The sequence below is a fragment of the Molothrus ater genome, unplaced genomic scaffold (genome assembly GCF_012460135.2).
Source record: "Molothrus ater isolate BHLD 08-10-18 breed brown headed cowbird unplaced genomic scaffold, BPBGC_Mater_1.1 matUn_MA629, whole genome shotgun sequence".
Lineage (NCBI taxonomy): Eukaryota > Metazoa > Chordata > Aves > Passeriformes > Icteridae > Molothrus > Molothrus ater.
Genome location: NW_023416794.1, coordinates 12,635 through 21,664, shown reverse-complemented (window position 1 = coordinate 21,664; position 9,030 = coordinate 12,635). Strand labels below are relative to the sequence as shown.

The window sequence follows — 9,030 nt, the reverse complement described above, 5'->3', positions numbered from 1 at the left end:
GCACATGTCTCACAGTCATGGATAACCTGAGAAATACTGTCCATGGTTAAATCCACCCCTCAGTCTCGTGCCCACTTATTGGTGGCATCTCTGCCCTGATGGCCTGAGGCATCATGGGCCCATCGAGCTAGGAATAACTCTCCCTTCTGTTGTCAATCTAAGTCTATCTTTGACACCCCTATCTTTGCTGCCTGATCTACCTGTTTGTTGTTTTGGTGTTCCTCATTAGCCCAACTCTTGGGGACATGGGCATCTACATGGTGGACCTTCACAGGTAGCCTCCCTACCCTGGTAGCAATGTCTTTCCACTCTTCAGCAGCCCAAATTGGTTTTCCTCTACGCTGCCAGTTGGGCTCATACCACCTCTCCAGCCATCCCCACAGAGCATTGGCTACCATCCATGAATCAGTGCAGAGGTAGAGCTTTGGCCATTTCTCTCTTTCTACAATGTCCAGGGCCAGCTGAATGGCTTTGAGTTCAGCAAGTTGGCTTGATCCACCTTCTCCTTCGGTAGCTTGTGTGACCTGTCATGTGGGGCTCCATACGGCTGCTTTCCACTTCTGGTTCATCCCTACGATGCGACAGGAACCGTCAGTGAAAAGAGCGTAGCGCGTTTCCTCTGGGGGCAGTTGGTTATATGGAGGAGCCTCTTCAGCCCGTGTCACTGGTTCTTGTTCTTCATCTGTGACACCAAAATTCGCACCTTTGGGCCAATTTGTAATTACCTCCAAAATCCCAGGGCAATTCAGTTTACCTATATGGGCGCTGTCTCTGTCCCTCTGGGAGCCTCTCAGGAACCCTGGGCCAGTCCCGAGTCGGCAGACACCGGGGGCAGCCCCTACACGGCCGACAGCGGGGAGACACTCTCTGTGCCCCGAGGGTACTGAGGGCACCTGGGCTGGGCGCCTGTGCAGCACAAGAGACACCAGAGACATCGGTAGAAGATAAAGGGCCGACTCTTAGCAGGGGTTAATGCAAGGTTTTATTCTAGGAGTCCCAAAGGAGCCCCTACACCTCAGGGCCCTCCTGCCCACAGCCCTGGGAGATGTGCCAAGGTTACATTTAAAGGGAGGTGGAAACCCAAAGTAGATAACATTTGACTAACCAAGAAGTGACCCTAAGGGCTGGGTACTGGGGGATGGACATTTAGGACAGCATATGGGGCAAGGCTTGGGGGGCTGACCCCTGGCCTCTGGCTAATCACTCGACATCCTGGACTGAAGCTTCCAGATGGAGGGGATGGGATGCTGAGTGATTGACAGAGAGCCAGGGTGGGGATTTGGGGATGATCTCAGCAAGGGAAAGGGATTACACAGGTAAAGGGAGGGGGGTACCATCTGGGATGAACCATTTGGGAAAAATACGGGGATTCAAAAACAAAACTATTACAAAATATTACAAAGTATAAAAACAACTACAACATACCACCCAGATCTGGTGTTTGCTGTGCAAGTGCACAGATCCAGAAATTTCCCAGAGCTGGCACAGCCCAAGTCCAGCAATTTGCTGGCACAGAAAGCCAAAATCTGGCAATTTCCTGATGCCAATACAGGTGCCCAGACCTGGTGTTTGCTGTCACTGCCAGTGCTCAGATCTGGATATTTCCCTGTTCTGGCAGAGCCAAGTCCAGCAATTTTCTGACAAAGAAAGCCAAAATCTGGCAATTCCTTGCTACCGTCATTGGCAATGCCAAGAGCCGGGGTTTGCTGGCACCACCAGTGCCCAGATGCGGGAATTTCCCAGTGCTGGCACAGCCCGAGTCGAGTAATTTTCTGGCAAAGAAAGCCAAAACCTTGCAAATACCTGGTGCTGGCCCCACCCAGATCTGGTGTTTGCTGGCACTGCCAGTGCTCAGATCCAGCAGTTTCCAAGTGGCAGCACAGCCCAAGTCCAGCAGTTTGCGGGCACAGAAAGACAAAACCCGGCAATTTTCTGGTGACAGCACCGGCACCACCCAGATCTGCGGTTAGCTGGCACCGCCAGTGCCCAGATCTGGCAATTTCCCTGTGCCACCACAACCCAAATGCAGCAATTGTCTGGCAAAGAAAGCCAAAACCCAGCACTGCCCAGATCTGGTGTGTTGGGGTTGGTTTAAAACAAGAGGGAGACCTCGGCTTAAGGCCATGGGAAAACCCTCTTTAGTCAGGGTCAGCAGGAGCTCCCGCCCATAATCCTCTTGTTCAGTTATGCAGATTGTTGCTAGAAAGTTCTGAGTTCTCTTTGCTACCATTGGTTACTTTATACTGCAAAAACTGTAATATTCTTAATCCCTCCTTCCTCTTGGATCCTTCCCTCAGATCCCACCTTAATCCCTCCCCATAAATAAATGGATAAATATCCCTGCTGGACCCTGGACCCAGGCTTTTTTCTGCTTTGCTCTCTCTACTGTGCACACCGTCCTGTTTGTTGTGTTTGCCTTCATTAAAGTTCTGTTTCCAGAGCACCAGATGAAAGCAGTCTCTGTCTGTAAAGTGGCCAGAGCTGGTTCTCAGGGAAACCACTGGTCAACAGTCCGGACAAGGACCAGAAGGTTTCACTGGTGTTTGCTGGCACTGCCAGTGCCCAGATCTGGAAATTTCCCTATTCTGACACAGCCCAAGTGCAGCAGCAATTTACTGCCACAGAAATCCAAAACCCGGCAACGTTCTGCTACTGGCTCTGGCACTGCCCACATCTTGTGTTTGCTGCGCCGGTGCCCAGATTTGGAAATTTCCCGGTGCCAGCGGAGCCCAAATCCAGCAGATTTCTGTTTCTGGCAACGACACCACCCAGATCTGGTGTTTGCTGGCAGCGCCAGTGCCCAGATCTGAAAACTTCCTGGTGCTGGCACAGCCCAAGTCCAGTGATTTGCTGGCACAGAAAGCCAAAATTTGGAAATTTCCAGGTTCTGGCTCCAGCACCATCCAGATCTGGTGTTTGCTGGGACCGCCAGTGCCCAGATTTGGAAATTTCCCGATGCCTTCACAGCCCAGGTCCAGCAATTTGGTTTTAGCTAGCTTAGGAAGAGAAGTTCCTCGGACTGTGACTTTCCTTTTTCTTGGAACTGTTTAAACCTGCTCTGGACTGAAAACCCAGAAAAACACCGGCAGCTCACACCTGTGGCCCACCGAGCTCTGGGACGCTGCATTCCAGTGCCCGAGGGACTTAGAAGAGACCGAGTGAGCCAACTACACCCCACAAAAAGGACTTTCTGAATTTGCCATCTCTTCAGCACTGTCAGAGGTTTTATTTAATATTATTCATTTTTCATGCTTGTGAATACTTTACTTGTTAAATAACCTGGTTTTCTCCACTCTTCTCCAGGGAAGTTTTTTCTGGAACTAGTAGGAGGAGAGGCCACTTGAACTTGATTTCTAGACGGACCCCTTTTGGAGGTTTCCTCCCAAAATTTTCCCTAAAGCAGCACAAACAGTCACAATGGAAACTTCACCAGTGGCACAACACCCCAGCCCACCAGGAAAAGAAAGGACACGTAAAGTTCTCCAAACATTTGTCCTGCTTTGCTGCAAAAGTCCTGCTGCAGACACTGTGCAATGTGGAAAGCCAAGAGAAGCTGCAGCTGGTGGCAAATCTTGTGACAGAAGCTTGACCTTGTTCTCCAGGAGAGATTCTTGGGAAGAACAGACAGGAGAAGATTCCTGGAAAACTGGAACAGCTTTCCAGAAGTGAAATCTAAATGAAAGAAACAATCCAAGATGTTTTCCTCTATTTATTTCTATGCTCCCCTTTTCCATGTTGCATTACTTCTCCATCCCAGGAATTCCAGATGCACTTCACCTCTAAGATCGGTGACTTAGTGATTTTTAGACACTGTAAAATACCATGACCCACACAGAGTTTTCCTTCCCCTGTTTTTACTGGAAGGCAACACTGGAGATGTAAGTGCAGTGCTGGGGTCAGGTAGGAATCCTACAGCAAGGGAAGGTGGCCCGACAGTGTTTGACCCTCAGCCAGGACAATGCAGAGCAGCAAGCGAGGGGATTGCTGTGCCAGTGTGCAGGAGTCAGGGCTCTGCATCTGGGCTCACCGCTGCAAAGTTCCCGTGTTTGGACAGACTCAGGGGCTGTGCCCGGGGCGCGCGGGGCTCGAACGTGGGGCTCGTGGGGCGAGCGGGGAACGGACACGGGGACGAACGGCCCCGGTGCTTCAGTTGCAGCGGCGGCAGCGGCGGCAGCAGCAGCGGCGGCAGCAGCAGCGACAGCAGCAGCAGCGACAGCAGCAAAACAGATATTTTAGATCACTCTTTCTTTCTTTCACTTTCTCTTTTTCCTTCTCTTTCTGTTTTTCCTTCTGTTTTTCTTTCTCTCCCTTTCCCGCGGTCGGGCACCCTTCTCTCGGGGTCCCTTGCCTGGCGTCCCTCTCCTCTCCCCGCCTCCCTCTCCCCTGCCGGGCCGGGCCATGCCCCTGGCCCGCCCCCGGCCCCGGGCGGGGCTGCCCCGTGCCCGGCCCCGGCCGTCCCGCCGCGCTCTCGCCTCTGCCCGGCTCTGGCCGTACTGGCGGTGGCGCTGCTGGGCGGGCGTCAGTGCCTGGTGCGGGGGCGGCATCGCCGCCCTTCGGCTCCGCCTGGCCCGAGCCCGGCCCCGGACCCGAGGCAGGCTCCAGCCCCGAGCCCAGCCCCGGCCCCGGCCCTGGCTCCTCCCGGGGCCCGCGGAGGACACAGGCGGCGCGGCCGCTGCCGCCGCCTCCGCTGCGGCTTCCCCGGCCCAAGCTCCGCCGCTCGGCGGCGCGGCCGCCGGCCCCGAGCCTCCCGTGCCGCGTTCCGAGGAGCGAACGCCTGGGCATGGCCGGCCCGGGGCGGCTGAGGGGCGCTCGGGGGCCGTTGCTGGCCCCGGCCCGAGTGCTGACAGCCGCATCCCGCCCGCAGGGAAGGCGCAGGAGGCCCTGCAGGAGCGGTACCGAGTGAGTTCGCTGCTGGGGCACGGAGGCTTCGGCAGCGTCTTCGTGGCCACGCGGCTCTCGGACAGCGCCCCGGTGAGCAGCGGGGCCGGCGGCGGGCGCAGGAGGAGGGGGCGGAGGAGGAGGAGGAGGATGGGGCTGGGCAGGGCGGGCGGCGAGCTGAGCCCGCTGCTGTCCTTGGCTTGCAGGTGGCCATCAAAAGGGTGCCACGGAACCGCGTCCGGCACTGGGGCGAGCTGGTGAGTGAGCGGGGCCAGTGGCAGCAGCCAGGGCTGCCGGGCGGGGATGAGCCGAGGCCCGACACGGTGGAAGCCGCCAGGACGCCTCGAGGGAGAGCGGGCATGGGTCCAGCGCAGGGCGCAGAGCATCCCGGGCTGGCTGAGGGCTCCCCGAGCCCCGGCACGGCATCGGCCCCACTGAGGGCATCGTGCTCCTCCCGCAGCCCGACAGCAGCAGGGCCCCTCTGGAGATCGTGCTGCTGGCCAAGGTGTCCACTGGCTTCCCTGGTGTGGTGCAGCTGCTGGAGTGGCTCGAGCTCCCCGAACACATCGTGATGGTGCTGGAGCGGCCAGAGCGCTGTCAGGATCTGCAGCGTTTCATTGGGGCACGGCGGTTCCTGCTCGAGGAGGAGGCGCGGGCGCTGTTCCGCCAGGTGCTGGAGGCCGTGCGGCACTGCACCAGCTGCGGGGTCCTGCACCGCGACATCAAGCCAGAGAACATCCTGCTCGACCTGGCCACCGGGAAGGCCAAACTCATCGACTTTGGCTGTGGCACCTACCTGCAAGACACAGCCTACACTCACTTTGCAGGTGAGCCTACTCAGGGCTGTGCTCCCGCTGCTGGCATCTCATGGCCCAACATCTCCCAGCCCAAGCTGGCTGTGGCAGCGGGGATTCTCCCTTTTGCTGCCAGTCAGGGGACTGAGTCTTCAGCTGAGTTGCTTTAGAGCAGGGCTGGGTGGGGAGCCATCTTCCAGCCCTGCTAGCAGCCTTTGCCAGCCACTCTGCCCAGGACTGGGGCTGGGCTGGGGCAGCCAGCCCGACCAAAACCCCCGTGGGTGGGGGTAGCAGAGATGGGGGCGGAACCTGTGCCCCAGCCAGTTTGGTGTGCAGGCGAGAGGAAGGGCTTGGACTGCTCCACCCTCCCTGTTTGCCTTGGCTTCCTAATATTTTTGGGGCAATGCAGGCAGGGAGGATAAGGGCATGTTTTCCCCAGCACGGAGAGGGTTTTTCCTTTGAAGATCATAGTCAGGCTTAGCCAGGGCTTCCTCTGCCCTCTTCTGACACCAGTGGCTTCTTTTCCAAGCCTAAGTTCGTGCACAAGTCCCAGGTGCTGGCGAGAGGGCAGTGGCCACCCTGTGTGCCACTGATGCAGCCCCCGCAGGCCCAGGGATGCTGGGGCCAGGCTCTGGGAGCAGCAGCATCCCCCTGCTGAACTCCATCTGTATTCCATAGGAACACTGTCCTACAGCCCCCCGGAATGGAATGACTTTGGCTGGTACCATGGCGAGGCAGCAACGATCTGGTCCCTGGGCATCCTGCTGCACCAGATGGTCTGCGGGGAGCACCCGTTCAGGAGGGGCCGGAACCTCAGCTGGGGCCAGCTCCCGCTGCCACAAGGGCTCTCTCAAGGTGGATCCTCTTCTCTGGGCACGGGGGGAATCCCAGTGCTTGGAGCCAGCAGCGGGCTCGTGAGCATCCTGCTCTGGCAGCTGCTGAGGAGGTGGCACATGTCCTGCTCTCCTCCAAAACAGGGAATTGATGGGAAAGTTTAGGCCCAGCTCTGAGCGCATCCAGAATGGCCTGGCCATGGGAATAGTGGGGCAAAGCAGACAGCAGCCTTCTCTGGCTGACCGGCAGTTTCTGCTTTCTCTCCCCAGAGTGCAAAGATCTGATCAGGTGGTGTTTATCCGTGAATTCCTTGGACAGACCCACATTAGAAGACCTGTTCTGTGATCCTTGGGTGCAGGATATTCCTCTGCCATAGAAGAAGGGAGAGAGCCACAGGCACACTTTGATCCAGGGCCCTGGTAAGTTGCAGCTCCACACATGCCGTGGCAATGAGAAGCAAAGGAAGCCAGACCTTTTTGTGCTGCCTGTGTCACTGCACCGGGGCCATGGGATGGGCACACGCAGCCCTTGTGCTGGAGCTGAGCTGCTCTGCCCAGTACTGGTGGCCGCCATCCAAGCTGGTTTTGCTTGTGCTGGTTCTCTGACAGCTGGGGCCCTGGGCAGAGCCCTGAGAGCCTGGTCTCCCCCCAGGGAAGGAGCAGGAGCCCCTGGAGAAGCTGTACCGGGTGGGGATGCTGCTGCTGCTGCTGCTGCTGCTGCTGCTGCTGCTGCTGCTGCTGCTGGAGACAGCCAGGATGACATCAAGGATGACAAGCTCTTCCTCAGCCTGGCCACTGGAGGCTGAAGGTGATGGACTTTGATTCTGGCACCTTCTTCAAAGCCAAACTCCACAGGGAATTTGCAGATGAGGCCACACCCAGGGAAATGCTGCCAGATTTGGGCACGGCCCAGCCTGGCTGGGAAGCAAAGGTTCCCCCTTTGCTGGGGCAGATGCAACTCATCCTTCAGTCGCTGCCCAGCTGCTTTTTGGCAGGGCTGGGGGGATGGGCTGGGCTGGGTACGAAATGGGAGTGGGCTCCTGGCCCTGCCAACAGCCCCCAGCACCCACCGTGCCCCGGGCTGGGGCTGGGGCTGGGGCTGGGGCTGGGGCAGCCAGCCCGACACAAACAAAGCCCCATGGTGGGAGCAGAGGTGGGACTCCAGAACCTGTGCAGGGGCTGCTTTGCTCTGCAGGCAAGGAAGGGCTTGGGCTGCTCCACTGCCCTCGTTTGCTTTGGGATCACCGTTATTTTGGGGGGCAGTGCAGGGGGAAGAGAGAAAGTGTGGGCTTCCCTCAGCCATGGCTGGGTTTTTCCCTACCATGTAGGAGTTGGGCCTCCCTCAAGGCCCTGACAGAGATAAAAGTTTTTACTGTTTTTCTTGTTTTCCCTTTTTACATCTAATCTCTTTTCAATAATGTGTTGTTTGTTTTTCCAGAGGAAGCATTCTAGGTGGTCCAGTGTGGATGGGGAAGTGCTTGGGAGCAGCTGTGGCATGGATGGGCCGTGCCCTTGGAGAAGGCTGAGGCCATGGTTTGGGAGCAGCTTTTCTTGCAGCCGTGGGTGGCGTGAGGTGGGTCCCTGTGTGCTTGGCAGGGTGGGATCAGAGTTTTTGGGAGATGGCAGCGAGCGCAGGAGCATCCTGCTCTGAGCAGCTGCTGAGGGCTGGATGTGCCGTGGCTGGCTGCAGGCTGGGCACATGTCCTGCCCTCCTGCTCTGCTGCCAAAGGCAGCAGGGATGGGCTGCTCTGGGCACAGCTCTGGGCACAGCCAGCACGGCCTGGGCACCGCAGGCCTTGGCACAAGGGCACAGGAGCCCTCAGCTGACGGGCGGTTTCTGCTTTCTCTCCTTGCAGCCGGGCTCTGCGGCTGCTGAGGCTGCTCTGGGCTCTGCCAGGGCTCTGCTGGGCTCAGCCCTGGGCCCAGCTGGGCTGGCTCTGCCCTCACATTGCTCTGACAGCTCTGCATCAGACGAGCCCGTTGCGAGCACAGCGCCTGAGCTTTCTGCTTTGGCAGGTGAGTGAGACTCTGCTGCAGGCCCAGAGATTGCAGCTGGGGACACACATCCAATTGGCAAGGACCCAAACTCTCCACAGTCCCAGCTGAACGCCTGGATCTGCACAGGCTGTTTTGTCTGTCCCACTCTTCATTCCTTTTTGACTGGAATTGTGCAGTTGCACTTTCTTCCTCCTCTAGCAGTGCCACGAGTGGGCCAAAGCTGGCGAGTGGGCCGTGCTCCTGAGGCAGTGCAGTCTGGAGCTGGTGGATGGAGAATTGCCCTTCTGCACTTCAAACCAGAGCAAAAAGCTGCAAGTGGGACTTTGTGTCTTTAAGAAACCCCTGACAGTTTCAAAGGGAATGTGCAGCTCATTCACAGGCTGAGAAGGAAGGGCATCTTCTAAAGGATTTGGGCTTTGACAGAGTTTCCATTCCCAGTCCTGCTTGGAGCTGGAAGGGCACAAAGCAATTTCCTCTTGCTTCGACCACAATTTCAAATACCAATGTTGGAAACAAAGCCCAAAATC

At 57.5% G+C, this 9,030-nt stretch overlaps 1 protein-coding gene across 1 annotated transcript; it reads left to right on the top strand.

The window, feature by feature from the left end:
- Positions 1–4,380: 4,380 nt before the first annotated feature.
- LOC118701392 (serine/threonine-protein kinase pim-1-like) lies at positions 4,381–7,307 on the top strand (the record flags this gene model as incomplete). Its single annotated transcript, XM_054518477.1, has 6 exons — positions 4,381–4,971; positions 5,085–5,135; positions 5,339–5,705; positions 6,351–6,527; positions 6,776–6,925; positions 7,158–7,307. Coding segments are annotated over 5 exons (1,293 nt in total), but the record flags the coding sequence as incomplete, so codon positions are not given.
- Between the last annotated feature and the right edge of the window lie 1,723 nt (positions 7,308–9,030).